The sequence below is a fragment of the Lissotriton helveticus genome, chromosome 8 (genome assembly GCF_964261635.1).
Source record: "Lissotriton helveticus chromosome 8, aLisHel1.1, whole genome shotgun sequence".
NCBI lineage: Eukaryota > Metazoa > Chordata > Amphibia > Caudata > Salamandridae > Lissotriton > Lissotriton helveticus.
In genome coordinates, this window is record NC_136069.1 from 62815503 (window position 1) to 62831111 (window position 15609).

The 15609-nt window shown below is 46.5% G+C and overlaps 1 protein-coding gene across 2 annotated transcripts in view; it reads left to right on the plus strand.

The window, feature by feature from the left end:
• Positions 1–14676, plus strand: part of CFAP44 (cilia and flagella associated protein 44) — a 969845-nt gene extending 955169 nt beyond the window's left edge. For both annotated transcript variants that reach the window (XM_078656625.1, XM_078656626.1), the window contains 2 exons: positions 3095–3229; positions 13531–14676. In XM_078656625.1, the coding sequence (XP_078512751.1) occupies positions 3095–3229; positions 13531–13719 (324 nt within the window). In that variant the 3' untranslated portion in view covers positions 13720–14676. The remainder of the gene's footprint in view (positions 1–3094; positions 3230–13530) is intronic.
• The last annotated feature ends 933 nt before the right edge of the window (positions 14677–15609 follow it).

Here is a 15609-nt window from a genome sequence, read left to right on the forward strand (position 1 = left end):
GCTCCACATCAACATTTTGGAGCCACTGGAACATCCTACTTGCACTGAAAGCATTCCTTCCCTCTGTTTACAGACAACACCACTGCCATGTGGTATTGCAACAAGCAAGGCGGTGGGGTTGTAGACCCTATGTCAGAAGGCTCTGCATCTCTGGACATGGCTGGAACGTCAAGGCATTTCCTAGATGGTTCAACACTTGGCAGGTTCTTTGAACGGCAGGGCAGCCGAACTCAGCCGCAGGTGCATGATGGATCACAAATGGCGTCTTCACTTGGAGGTGGTGCAAGGACTCTTTCAACAGTTGGGAGAGCCTTGGTTAGATCTATTTGCCACCGAAAGAACGCACAATGCCATCAGTTCTGCAGGTTGGAATTTCCAAGGCAGCACTTGCTCGGCGACGCTTTTCGTCATGAGTGAAGCTGCGGTCTATTGTACACCTTTCTGCCTATACCACTTTTACCCATAATGCTGAAGAAGACCAGGCGCAACCGGGCCCAAGTAATTTTTGTGGCCCCGGACTGGGCTCGAAGAGTTTGGTCAAAGGCATTCTCACCTTTTCCCTCCTATTCCGTTTGTGATGCTGCAGTGGGACTTGAATCTGGTTCTTACTTATCTGATGTGCGCTCCTTTTGAGCCGCTTCACAACTGTCCTCTTCGTTTATTGACTTTGAAGACTGCTTTCCTGGTTGCCATCACCTTCGTTAGGCGTGTGAGTGAGCTCCAGGCTCTTTCCTGTAAGCCTCTTTTTCTGTCTGTTCATCCAGACAAGGTTGTGCTTCGCACTCGTCCTTCCTTCTTGCCGAAGGTTGTTAATGCCTTCCACATCGGGCAAACTATCACCTTGCCCACTTTCTTTCCACCTCCGCACCCTTCCAGAGAGGAAGAGGGGCTCCATCGTCTGGACCTAAACGTGGACTCTCATTTTACCTGAATCACACACAACAGTTCCGGGTGGATAACCAGCTCTTTGTTGGCTATGTAGGTGCCAAGAAAGGTCGGGCTGTACACAAGAGGACTATCTCCCGCTGGGTCATCTTGTGTTTCAAAGCCTGTTATTCTCTGGCTAAAAAGGAACCTCCAATGGGGTTGCGCGCCCATTCTACCAGGGCGACGGCGGCTGCTACTGCATTGGGACATGGTGTCCCCCTGCAAGACATCTGTCAGGCAGCCACGTGGGCCTCGCTGCACACTTTTACTAATCATTATTGCGTTGACAGTCAAGTCCAGTGAGACTGCTTCTTTGGCTGTTCTGTTCTCCGTGACTTTCTGGTGTTATCTTGGTTCGCAGACCCACCACCGGGGTTGGTATTGCTGGGGTATCTATTCTAAAGTAAGGAATCTATCACTAACGTGTTTCTTTCAGATGAACAAGTTACTTACCCTCGGTAACGATATATCTGTAAGAAACATTAGTTAGTGATTAATTCCTTACCGCCCCACCCATCCTCCCCGTTCTGCGAACTGATGTCTAGGGTTACGGTCATCCCTTTTAGGGCCCTAGTTTTAATACACCAGTGGTTAGTATCTTGCATGGCTATGTGTTCCTGGTGCGGAAAGTCGTGTACAGAACAGACGTAGGCGCGCGTGGGTGCGTCTAAGCAGCTCCAGCCACGTCATCTCGACGACTACGACGCCAGCGACGTAGGCGGAGCCGCACAACGATGCCTACTGACGCGGGAGGGTACTGCTGACAAAAACTTTCCGGATCCAGTCTGACGCCTGGGGGTAATTCTAAGGTAATCAATCTATCACTAACTAATGTTTCTTACAGATATATTGTTACCGAAGGTAAGTAACTTGTTCATTCAGACTATTCTAGGTCCCCAAAGCTGTAACAATGGCTTGAGCGGCAGTTATTACCATTTTTAATGTTTATTGAATTAATCTACAACTGTTGCTTTGCTCCTCTATAAAGTAGACAGACAGTGCCACCATGTGGCAGACTGTCATAAACGCCGGTGTTAACAATTAAGTGACTGTGCCAAGCACCGGAAACCACCAGTTCAAATTAAGCACTGATTGGAACAATACATCCTGGGAATTATATGAAGAAAATGAAATTGCAGCAGGGTTATTATATAGCCTAATAGCCATCTATAGTGGGCGATACTGGCCATTAAAGGGCTGCTCCAGCGTTAACAAGGACGCAGGCCTTTAATGTCTGGTAGAGCCTAGTTACGGCATGCTATAAGGCTATTAGAACAGTCTGCCACTAGAGGGCAGAATGTTCTTATAAATAAAACAAATGCCTCAGGAGTCCAAGGGGCTCCGTAAGGAATTTGTTCACAGCTGTTGCTGTGTGACAAACAATGGAATGTTGATGCTCCGGGCTTCTACCAGCCAGCCATTAGAGGCCTGGAGCTACTCCATTGTCTTCAATTATTACGCTGTCAACTTTCCTATGTTCAAATGGCTGGTATAGCCTTCTGCACTAATATTCCAATTTTCGAATTTTTCTCTTGTTCAATTTAGAGTATTGGACCACCAGTGAGCAGAATGTCAAGTAGCTTTGAAGTCCTTCTTCCTCGAGCTATACCAGCTGCTAAAGGCTCGCTGCCTCATTACAAGGCCCTTGGCCAGGCCTGTAACTCTGACCTGTTATTGATTGGTATATTACTTGGCAGTGGGCTATAATGGAAAATGTTGGTTTGAACCCTGTAATATATGTGCAGTGGTATGAAACAGACCACTTTTTCAGTCTGTTTACATAACTCTATGAGTTAGATTGCATTAATCATTGTAACTAACAGTGTCAACACAATCTTTAAAAAAAGATCCTAGGGCGTCAGTGTGCTCCCTCCTTAAGAAGTGAGATTGGATGAAGAGTGAAATGATGTATTGTGCACATTCTTCTTTGTAGATTTGTGCATAGATCACAGCAGGCGAAGGACAAGCTTTTCTCATTGTGCTACTATTTCATCTACGATTGTCTTTGTTCACAAATAGATTGTGGTTCTGTCACTGAAGTGCTGGCATAGTTTTGGTTTACTCATTAATGTGATCATTCCATTCTTTGTATTTCACTAATAAACCCAAATAAGAGTGTTTACAAAAAACAACAAACCTTTAGTTCACTCTGGATGTTTTTTCCCAGGTTAAAATAGCAGATGCAAAGCAACGTCTCAGAGAGGTCATCAGAGAACACACCATGAAACTGGAGGCGGTGAATAGACTTCTTGCCGACAAGATCACACTGGACGCCAAGCTGGATGCCAGGCAGACTAATGTGGTAAGTTCCCCAAGGTGCAACAGAGCTGGTGCCACAAGGTTGGGCCCGCCCTGTAGTGTTGGTACCATGAGACCCACTGTTGTGATTGTGTGCATGTTACAAGTGCAGCCAGCCAATCACTGAGTGTGGTGTTAGTGGACTTTGTTCGCAGCTTATGAATGAAGCCGATGTACAAGTATGGGTGTCATTTTGACTAGCGAGAGAGAAGGAACACCCAATTCTCACACCAATCACTTGCGACTCACAAACAAATCGGATATGTTCATTGAGAACATCTGGTAAAGACTTTTTGCTGCAGATTCCTTACCTTTAAATTTCCCAGACATGATGCTGGATCCGGAAACTTTTGCTGAGTAATACCCTTTGCGCGTGCCATCCAGTGGCTCCATTTGGCTCCGCGTGATGTCGTCTGCATCTGCAGCGTTGGTTATGACATTGCAGTACCTATAAAGATGACACGCATGTGCGCGGATGTCAGTTCTTTTCTTTCTGCGCCAGTTAAGCGCTGAACCCGGAAGAGCTACCCCTCTGTTGCTATTTGACAGCCCTTTTCTCAACTTTGTGTCGAAGTCGAAAAAAAATGATGTGCGAGGATATCTTTGAGGAAGACAGGGTTCAAGCCGAGCGGGGCCTGTCCCCGCATGATGTCTGTTACTGATCTCCACCTCGTCTGTCTCTGGTATCTCGAGCGTGACCATGATCCGAAGTCATGCTCGGACTGTCAGGCTATGGCTCTGAAGACCTTCCGGGAGTGAGTGTTGTTGCTCCACAAATGTCTTCCATCGACAAAGGAGGTAAGGAGCACTGATGTTGTAGACGCGGTTCTGCGGAGCAGGAGTCAGGGTCGTCTTCGCTCCTCCCTCCCTTTCCGGGAGCCAGAGCGACCCCCGCTCAAATCAAAGACTTCTACGAAGTCATGCACCACATCTTTTTGTAGTCCTACCCCTCTGGTGAGCCCTTGGGCCCCGTGGATTCAGAAGGGACCCCATTGGATTTGGTGCTGTCAGCTCCAGCCACGGTACCGGTGGGGCCTCAAAGATCCGATCACGGATCTGGGTCTTGTCACCACTTCCTCCCCCGGCGTCACAAACTCAGCAGTCGATCCCTAGCGGATCACAAGTGGTGTCTCCAGTCGGAGGTGGCACAAGGTCTCTTTGAGCTATGGGAATAACCTTGGTTAGATTTGTTCGCCTCTGAAGAGAACGCTCAGTGTCAGCAGTACTGCACGCTGGAGTTTCCAAGGTGGCTTTCGTCTCGAGTGGAGTTTAGGCATGTTGTATGCCTTTTCGCCCATTACCACTCCTGCCCAAGGTTCTGAAGAAGATCAGGAACAACCTGGCCCAAGTCATTCTTGTGGCTCTGGACTGGGCAAGGAGAGTCTGGTAACCAGAGCTTCTGAGTATGAGTATCGATCCTCCGATCTGGCTACCCCTTTGGGAGGTCTTCTATCGCAGCAACAGGGGAGGGTTCTCCACCGAACCTGTCAACTCTGCACCTCCACGCATGGAGATTGAGCGGCAGCAGTTGATAGATTTTGACCTTCCTCCCAAAGTCTGTAATGTTATTCTGGCGGCTAGGCGGTGCTCCCCTAAAACTATATATGCCTGCCGTTGGCAGAAATTTGTATTATGCTGTACAGAAAGGTCCATTGGCCCTCTTTCTGCTTCTCTTTCTACTCTTCTTTTATTTATTCAAACCCTTGCCCAGCACGGCTCTGCTTTGGGAACTCTTTAGCGTTACCTTTCTCCTCTGTCTGCTTTTTTTGTGGGTGCCAGACCAGCCCTCTCTCTTTAAGTCTTCTATTGTAATTAGATATTTAATGGTGCTGGCTCAATTATTTCCACCCACGCCCTTTGTTATGCTACAGTGGACCTTAATTTGGTCCTTACCTATCTGATGTGCGCTCCCTTTGGGAAACACCCTAGACAACGAAGTTTGAACAACGAATTACCTGAACCACGAATCCCGAACAACGATCATTCAGTCAACCACGACATCCTTTGCAACGACATCCTAAACAACTACTTACATAAAACACGAAAAGTTACGTCATATTTCTAGCTTAGCAAGTTGTGAAACCATGCAGGGTATGTATTGCAGGGCTGCAGCCTGCCTTCATCCTTCCAGGATAGCGTCGCAGGGAATACTTTTGCTTTCATGCTTGCACAGGGCACCCGTGTGACTCTTCACCCCCATGACCCGACATGCTTCTGGCCCCCTCTAGGATATACACGGAAAGGCAGCCACAAGGTTGACGGGCTTTGATGAACGCGGGGTTGCAGCCTGGCTTCATCCTTTCCTCTTGGCAGCACGCCTGCAGGATAACGTCACAGGGAATGCTATTGCTTTGGTGCTGGAGGTTTGGTGACTAGGTACAGAGTGTCCCATCCGCCGCACCCTCCTTCCCCCCCCCTCCTCATGCACTGTAATGCTCTTCGCCCCCTTGTATAACACACTCAGCTGGTGACCAAATATGGTTGTGATTAACAAAACCCTGCAGACACTGATCACAGATCACTATACTAGCACGAAAACTAACATCACAATTACAGACCTTGTCTCAACATGGAGAAATGCAGGAGACTTTCACCTCGAAACTCACCATTCTCAAAAACCTAGACATCCAAAGAGGATGTAAAGTAGACATTACAGGAAATGAATTCCTTCATTGGAAGTACAAAATACAGTGTGTCATTCATATAGCTGCTCAGCAGGTCTAAAAACATGTGGCTATGCAGTCTGCTTTCATCCATGCAGGGTTTGACTATTGCGGGGCTGTAGCCTCCCTTCATCCTTCCAGCATAGCGTCGCAGGGAATGCGTTTGCTTACGCGCTGGCAGGTTGGTTACTGGGTACAGGGCGCCCGTGTGTCATCCATATAGCTTGGCAGCATGTAGAAAACCATGCGGACTATGTATTGCAGGGCAGCACCCTGCTTTCATCCTTACAGCATAGCTTCGCAGGGGTTGTATGTTCTTACAACGCATTCCGTTGCAACGCATGCCTTTACCACGCATGCGTTACAACGGAATGAAATTTCTACGCATTAGCTTTTCCTCGAATACTTGCGTGGTGACGTCATACGTCGTTAAGAGGAAATGGAAGTTTTTTTCTGTTTTCTCTTAAACGACGCTGATTATCTGCATATCCCGAAGTGACTTCTGGTGAGTTTTTTTCTTGGGGGGACACCCCCCCCAAACCAGGCCCGGACTGGCCGTTGCGGACACCGGGCAATCCCCCGGTACGCCGCAAGGGTGGGGGCCGGTTTTGGGCCCCTGGGGGCCGTTTTTGTTACAGGGCCGTTTATGCAGCTTAGCTGCAAAATCGGCCCGAACACTTTGCCGGGGCCGGTTTGGGTTCCCAGTCCGGCCCTGCCCCAAACCCCCCTTTTTTTACTTTTTACCTTTACCACATATGCCTTTACTACAAACCTCGTACTAAAGGTATGCGTGGTAAAGGCTTTCGTGGTAACCACGCATGCGTTGTACTGCATGCGTGGTTAAGGTATTCGTGGAAACGGCCGCGTTATAGTGGCCATTTCCCCTTCGCAGGTAATGCTTTGGTGCTTGTGGTTTGGTGTGTCTTTCGACTCTTCACCCCCTGACCTGAAATGCTTCTTTCCCCCTTCTATGATTTACACAGAAAGGCAGCCACAAGGTTGACGGGCTTTGGCGAGCGCGGGGTTGCAGCCTGGCTTCATCCTCTCAGCTTGGCAGCACGTCCAGAGTATAGCGTCACAGGGAATGCTTTTGTTTTGGTGCTGGAGATTCAGTGACTAGGTACAGGGTGTCCCATCCAGCCTCCCTCCCACCCCCCAAGAACTGTGAGGCTCTCCGCCCCCTTGTATGACACACTTGGCAGGTAACCAGGACCGGTGCTATGTGAGGTTGTTGTGTGGTCAGTGGGTATAGGGCGCCTTTGAGCTGACATGCTTCTCGCCACCTGGTATGATTGACTCTGCATTGTAGCCATCATGCTGGGGGGCTCTGATGAGCGCGGAGCTGCAGTCTGCTTTCATCCTTCTAGCTTGGCAGTACGTCGGGGGCATAGCGTCATCTACTATTATATTTATTTCATTTAAAAAGACAAAAATATGCTGATTAAAAAGAACATAGTGGTGAAAATGGGTATTGAACCATTTAAATAAATTTCGTAGTTCAGGAACTCGTGGTTAAAAATTTAGTTGTTTGACATTGCTCGTTGTTTAGCCTTCGTGGTTATGGAATTTGTTGTTTAGGCAGTAGTTGTTCAATCATACATCCTTACCTTGAGGGTGAGTGAGTTGCAGGCGTTATCTTCCTCGCCTACTTATCTTATGTCCTTTCCGGACAAGGTGGTGCTTCGCATAAGAGCATCCGTATTGCCAAAGGTTGTGACCCCATTCCATCTGGGTCATGCAATCACTTTCCCACCTTCTTTACTCCGCCCGCTTCCCTCTAAGGAAGAGGAGCTACTTCACTGACTGGACCCAAAAAGAGCACTGTCGTTCTACCTTGACCACACAAAAGTGCTCCGGGTGGATGACCAACTCATTGTGGGGTACTTGTGAACAAAGAAGGGAAGGGCAGTGCAGAAAAGGACCATTTCTCGCTGAGTCATTCTCTGCATTAAAACCTGGTATACCTTGGCAGCCCCTTGAGGGATTAAAGGTCCAAATAACCAGAGGAAAGGCTGCGACTACGGCCTTGGCTTGGCTTGGGGTGACCCATTCCAAGGCATGCCAGGCAGCGACGTGGGCTTCTTTACACACGTTTGCAAAACATTACTGCCTTGATGGTCAGGTACGCAGGAACTGATATTTTGCCCGTTCAGTCCTGCAAGACGTCTTAAAATAGGATGGTATGGTTCTAATATTTAATCCAAAGATAAGAAATCTGCAGCTAGAAGTCTCTATCAGATTAACATGTTACTTACCTTCGATAACGTATTATCTGGTAGAGACTCTATCTAGCTGCAGATTCCTTACTGCCCCACCCTTGCCTCCCCGATTTGCGGACTAACGTTGTAGGGCTAGGGTTGACTCCCTTTTTCAGAGCCCTAGTTTTGCACACGACTACGTCAGTTACTTTGTGGCTCGAAAAAAAAGAAAAGTACTGACGTCCGCATGCCTGAGTGGCGTCTATATAGGCACTGTGACATCATAACCGACGCTAACGACGCTGACGACGTCACGTGGAGCCGAATGGACCCACCCGACGTTGTGCGCAACGGGTATTGCTCAGCAAAAGTTTCCGGATCCAGCATGATGCTTGGGAAATACAAAGGTAAGGAATCTGCAGCTAGATAGAGTCTCTAACAGATAATGCATTATCGAAGGTAAGTAACTTGTTCATCTCCTGCTAGTGCCAGCACAGAAACCAAGGCCGCTTATATCGCAGTTATTAAAAATTACCAGAGGTGCACAAGTACTCTACATATCTTTTACTACTTACAGTACAGAAACCAAGGCCATATATAAAGCAGTTATTAAAATCTACCAAAAGCTCATATATGCGCTACGTATCTCCAGTACTGACAGCGCAAAAACCAAGACCATGGCTACATATAAAGCAGTTACAAAAAACTACCAAAGGCTCATACCTTCCCCATGTAGTATCTCCTACGCCTCCAAAGTTGCTGATGCTGAAAACACATCCTGCAAAATGTTTAATATGGTAGTAAGTTCTTTGCAACGAGCTTCTAACAATAACTCCATAGACCCTTCTCTGGAGCGCTGCGTAAATCTCTCTTGCTTTTTTGCAAAGATTCAATCAGGCTTCTCTGCTTAATCTTATCTAGCTTGTCTTCCTTGTCTGAATCCCTCGTCAGTATCCCACCTCACCCTCATGCTTCCAGTTCCTTTCATCTCAAGGGACTACACTAGTTGTCAGTCGGTAGACTTCTAGTATTCAAATCTCTTGGTCTGGTTCACAAAGCCATAAACAACGTTGGTCTCACATAAATATATAATAATGGTGCTTTTTACACATTGCTTTATCCCCACACTTAAGCTGTTGCTAAGTAATGTAAAATAACAGGTGTTACTATTACCAAATAATTTACAAACTTCAGAAGGATAGAAGGCTGAGTTGGCCTTGTTGGGATTAAAATTTGGGACCTGTAGATTTTAGCGGCAATTGTTAACTTACTCTGCCAAATTGCAGACCTAGGGCCTGATTATAACTTTGGCGGTGTGGGAGAGGGCTGCCCCACAAGCACCCGTTCCTACTCCGTCAAACTTGAATGATGACTGCCCGACAGATTAAGAGTTTTCTTCTAGTCTGGCGGGCTGTGCTTTGGCGGTCCCAGACTTTGAGGCTTAGAAAGACACCACAATAGGAACACCAAAGCCCGTTCCTGCACAACATGGACTGGTGCAGTCCATGCCGTGCAGGAAGTGGGATGCATCCATACAGGGAGGGAAACCATGTGCCCTACTGTATGCACCACCATGCTCGGGCACCAGTAACGCCACCTTACTTTCTTGACCGCCAAACTTCTCATGGCAGGACAACCGATATGAAAAGTGTGGAGGTCAGGAAAGTCGATTAATATACTTGACGGTGCCACATCGGCACCACCAGCATATTGCTTCCACAGACCGCGCACCACCACAGAGGGATCGCGGATCCCAGGCAGTTGCAGCAGAAAAGGCGAAAAGACCTCCCTCCAGCTCGGGCCTTACGTACCCTGGGCACCATCACTTTGGTTGTGCCCAATGATCTCAGGTTACGAGCGGGTTGATATACCGTCATAAGCGGGAGCAAAAATGTAGGCCCCTTTTGATGGAAAATCCGCTATCCAGAGCATAGGGCCTTAAAAGTCACTCTAGCTTGTATGGGGAGCCAATGGAGTTTCTTCATGGCTTCCCCCACTGAAGCTCACCTAGGAATGTTCAGAATCAGCCTTGCTGCTGCATCTGAACTTTCTGCATCATATTCAGGTTCTTGACAGTCACCCCTAAATAAAGAATGTTACAATAATCAAGGCGTGAGGTAACAGGAGCCTGTACAATGGTTAGTTTCGCATCAATAGGAAGAAGGTCAAGGATTTTGCGTAGCATTTTGAGAATGCCAAAATATGCACCAGCTACCGTCGAGATCTGCTCAGAAAAAGATAAATGGTCATCGAACCAGACGCCTAAATTTTTAACCTTAGCTTTCGGGACCGGGATAGGTCTCAATTCTTCTGGCCACCACCTCTTAAACCAAAGTGAGGGCTGTTTACCGATGACCAACACCTTAGTCTTCCCCGCATTCAATTTTCAGACAACCGTGTTTCATCCAAACAGATAGTGCACCCAGGACGCACTTAAAATCAGAAGCCATTCCCGAATCCTCTTGCTCCAGAGTGACAATCAATTGGGTGTCATCAGCATAGGTTACCAATTTCACCCCATGCCTCAGTACAATATCTGCCAGGGGCGCATATAGATATTAAATAAGGTCGGGCTAAGAGCCGAACCCTGCGGCACCCCCTGAGACAGAGGGCAAGTACTGGATGTAAAAGGATGTTGAATAACCTGAAATGTTCTGTTCTGTAAAAAGTTTTTTAACCACTCCCAGATATTGCCACCGACCCTGGCCTCCCTCAGCCTCTCCAGTAACAGGCTGTGGGAGACCGTGTCAAACGCCGCACTCAGGTCAAGAAGGATCATTGCGGCTGTTCTACCTTCATCGGCTGCGGTTCTCAAGGCTTCCGCAGCCAGAAGCAGGGTTGATTCCGTACTATGAAGTGGCCTAAAGCCGGACTGGGTGTTGTGAAGGACATGGCTATCTTCCAAAAACCTGGACAGTTGACGGTTAAGGTGTTTCTCTGCCATTTTGGCAACATTGGGGAGCAGGGAAATTGGTCTCAGATTTTCTGGGAGAGCAGGATCTAGGGAAGGTTTCTTCATCAGGGGTATCACCATAGCGTGTTTCCAGTTACGGGGTACCAACACCAGGCTGAAGGACAAGTCGTAATACAGCAGTCAGACCACCGGTGTGGCAGAAGCCGCTATGCAACCGTGGGTTTTGTGGTCCTGTGGACCGCCAAACACATAATTAGGCCCTTAGTATTTATTGATTTATTGATTTATTTATGCATTTTTGTATAGCACGGACATTACCCGAAGGTGCTAGAGCGCTTTACAATAAACATATATATTGTAACATAGGGTCCAAAATGACAAAATATCAGATCACTGCATTGCGTACAGAATTACAACTGAGGGCAGGCTGACAGCTGGTGCAATGTGCTCAAGTGTTGTTCGAGTGCTACATGAGTTTGCAAACCCCAATGGTTTCTCCAGATTTTTGTCCCAGGAATGCCCACTGCTACGGAATGTCATCTATGTCATGTACTCTACCTACGCAACTTATCCTGTCTGTAACATATTACATACACGCTCTGCTTCACTAGGTCATAGGGAGGTATTATGGTGATAACATGATGTATATTATCTGTACTGGAAAGATCTTTGTTTTATTGTGTTCCTTGTCTCTGAGAGCTGGGTGCCATTTTGGTTCACCACCATGGTGATGAAGCTGGATTTAAGTATGCCATCTCTTATTGGTGTTACCTTCAACATACATCAGTGTTATAAATACATTGCCTCAGTGTTTGCTTCCTTACTTTTTACCTGCTACTTTACTTTGTTGCCTTGGTTTGTCTTTTCATTCTGTCTTTCCTTCTTTCCTCTCAATTTATGTCTATCTTCAGTTTCATCATGTCGGTCTATTCGCTACTCTTTAGTTCTACTCTTTCTGTGTCTCCTCTCTGCTCTTTACCACTACTGACTGACAAATGCCTCTCTCCTTTTAGTTTCACAAATACTTTCTTCCTCTGTGTAGTTCATTCTCTACCTCCCTTTCTCCTTTGAACATCCTCCCACTATCCTTTTCTCTTTCACCTTTATTACCCACCTTCTCCATTTCTCTAACTCGTCCTCCCCCTTTCTCTCTTCTATTTTTTCTAGCTCTCATATCCCTCTATTCCTCTCCTACTCTCTCTCATATCTTCTGTCTTTCTTTTCCTTTCACTCACTCAATTACTGTCTCTCCTCTTTATTGCTCTTTCTCTTCCCCCTCTCTTTCAATATCTCTCTCTGCCACTTCTCCTCGTTCTCACCTCTTTCTCTCTCATTCCTCCATACCCTCTTGCTTTAATTTCTCTCTACTCTTTCGTTTCTCTATATTTCTGTTCTTTCACTAGGTCCCATCTCTCTCTCGCTCTCACTGCTGTCCCTCTATCCTCTCTCTCTGTCATTCTCTTTTCTTTCTTGCTCTCTATATTTCTCGTTTTCCCGCAATTTCTCTCATTCTCTCTTCTCTAGCCTCTCGCTCTCTTCTTGCGCTCTCTTCTCTCTGTTGTCTCTCCCTGTGTCCTCGCTCCATTGCTTGCCCAGTCTCTCTCATACTCTCCATCCTCTCTCTCTGTCATTCTCTTTTTCTTTCTTATTCTCTCCATTTTGCAAGTTCCCTCTATTTCTCTCATTCTCTTCTCTCTAGCCTCTTGCTCTCTTCTCTATGTAATCTCTCTCTGTTGTCTCTCCCTGTGTCCTCGCTCCATTGCTTGTTCAGTCTGTCTCACACTCTCCATCCTCTCTCTCTGTCATTCTCTTTTTCTTTCTTATTCTCTCCATTTTGCATTTCCCCTCTATTTCTCTCATTCTCTTCTCTCTAGCCTCTTGCTCCCTTCTCTATGTAATCTCTCTCTGTTGTCTCTCCCTGTGTCCTCGCTCCATTGCTTGTTCAGTCTCTCTCACACTCTCCATCCTCTGACTCTCTGTCATTTACTCTTTCTTTCTTAGTCTCTCTAATTCTCTTGCTCCTTCGATTTCTCTCGTTCTCTTCTCTCTAGCCTCTCGCTCTCTTCTCGCGCTCTCTTCTCTCTTGTCTCTCTGTGCCCTTTCTCCATTACTTGCTCAGTCTCTCTCACACTCTCCACCCTACCCTTCATTCTCTTTTTCTTTCTTGTTCCCTCCATTTCTCATTTTCCCTCTATTTTTCTCATTCTCTTCTCTATAGCCTTGTGTTCTCCTCTCTATGTAATCTCTCCCTGTCTCTCTCCCTGTGTCCTCTCCCCATTGTTTGCTCAGTCTCTCCCACACCCACCATCCTCTTTGTCATTCTCTTTTTCTTCCTTGTTCTTTCTCTTTTTCATTTTCCCTCCATTTCTCTGATTCTCTATTCTCTAGCCTAAGGCTCTCTTCTTGTACTGTCTTCTCTCTGTTGTCTCGCCCTGTGTCTTTTCTCCATTGTGTTCCCAGTCTCTCTCACACTCTCCCTCCTATGCTTTACAAGTCCTTTCCTTACAACTCTTTCTTACTGCCTCCACAGGGAGAAGAGTTCCGAGGTCCACGTAGAGCTGACCTAGAAGACAAAGAAAGACTGATCGAACTGGTTGAAATCCAACTCCTGGAGATTGACGTACTGAAGGAAGAAATCTGCCTCCTGTCCCGAAAGGGCGGTCACATCCTCCCCCCTGCCCAGCCGCCACTTCCTCAGAGCAGCGAGACTTGTGTTTAGAGCACCTGAGCTCTCTCCTCTTTTATAGTCTCATCTCGTCTCCTTTTCTTTCCTCTCCTCTCGTCTCTCATCTCCTCTCTTCTCATCTCGTCTCTTCTCATCTCCTTGTCTCTCGTCTTGTCTCTCCTCTCCTCTAGTCTCATCTCGTCTCCTTTCGTCTCCTTTTCTCTCCTCTCTCCTCTCCTCTCTTCTCATCTTGTCTCATCTCCTCTCCTCCCGTCTCTCCTCTGTTCTCCAATCCTCCCAACTATTTCTTCTCTGGCTTGTTTCAACCTTTGCTATTTTCCGTACATATTGTCTGTCTTCCATTGGCTTCGGACTCTACATTTCATTCAGCTATCCCTCTTCCTACATGGGCGATCTCACCTCTGCAGCTGCCTTTCCATCTTGACCCACTTATATTAAAATACTGTGCATCAGTCCTGGACATCTTTAGAACATTTGTTGGGGAATGACTCCTCATGTCCCACTCAGACACCAGGGTATAGAAGGGTCAGCTCTGCACGGAGGCGTTGGATCGACCCTCAGGTCTTTAGTTCACGAAGAGCAGGATCAACGCAACACTATGATGAGGGTGACGCTCAGATATGTACCCTGGTCACTCCTGTAGTGTACTTCAATGGCTCTCGTACCAACACGCGAACAGCTGTTATCAACAGTGTTGATGTATATATCATACTGAGGTTTTGACCAAATCACAGACATATTATGGAAATTGACTGAGCAGAAGATAAGGCAAAGACCGCATTCTACCTAAGACTATGAGATAAGACCAGGCCACACTCTTCCTAAGACTACAAGCGAAGACAAGGACACTCTCTTCCTAAGACTGCCTTTGCTATACTTTTAGGTGACCAGGCTGTATTTGCATATTTTTATCTTTCTTGCCCACTGGAAGCTTAGTGGGGCACTTCTAAAACGTTTTAAAATAAAATGAGATTTGTTTATTTATACTAATCCAGTTGCCCTTATTCATTTGGACCCACTTTATTTGGACTTGCTGGAAAGCGGCCTAAATTTGTGCATATCATATTTTGCTTTAAAAGTTCTACTTTGGAGAGCATAGTTGATTAAGATTATGCTTCGCTGTAGGGGTTAAGGATAAGGATTTCGATGTTTAAATTCTCTTGCAGGGGTATAGGATTTTTCCTGGGTGGTTTACTCAGCATGGTGTAGTTAAGAAGCTACGGTTAGACTGAGCGATTTAGGTTTAGGAGTGTAGATTTTAGTCTAGATTTAGAGATTTTAACAGGTTGGAGTTTGGATTTGTCATAGAATTAGGGACACATTATGAGTCACATGGACCAGTATTTCCAGGTAGATACACCCCACTCAACACATTTTGGGGGGGGGGGGTCATTTTACCTGTAAATTCTAATATTTCCACATACTTTTTACTGCTACTCAAAGCCAAAGGAAAATGTGCACAGAATTAACCTGAATCAGGGAAAATATATGAATATGGCTTGTTAGATCCCTAGTATTCCATGCCTTCCCCATTTGCCAGCCTGTAAGCTCATAATGCCCAGGAACTGGAGTTACGCTATCAGCCAAGATCGGGGTCTTGCCCCAGTATCTCCACATCAAATTACAGGCTGTTTGAAGGATCATTTTATACAAACACTACTCTAACTGGGGCTGTTTGACCTGACTCGTAATGTTAGGCACCGTACCAAACCAGAGCATTTTGTATTTGTGTCCAGTGCTCCCTGTATTTTTACATCCAATTTGCAGATTGGGGCTAAAAATGGGCTAAGCGTTACTATTCTTAGTTCCCTGGTTTGCATGGACACATACCATCAAGATGGTACTTGTCTGTGCCATCCCAGGAGTTAGAGCAAGATAGTGCAATTTACTCTCAGCGCCTGATGGGCGCAAATGTCAGTGTGG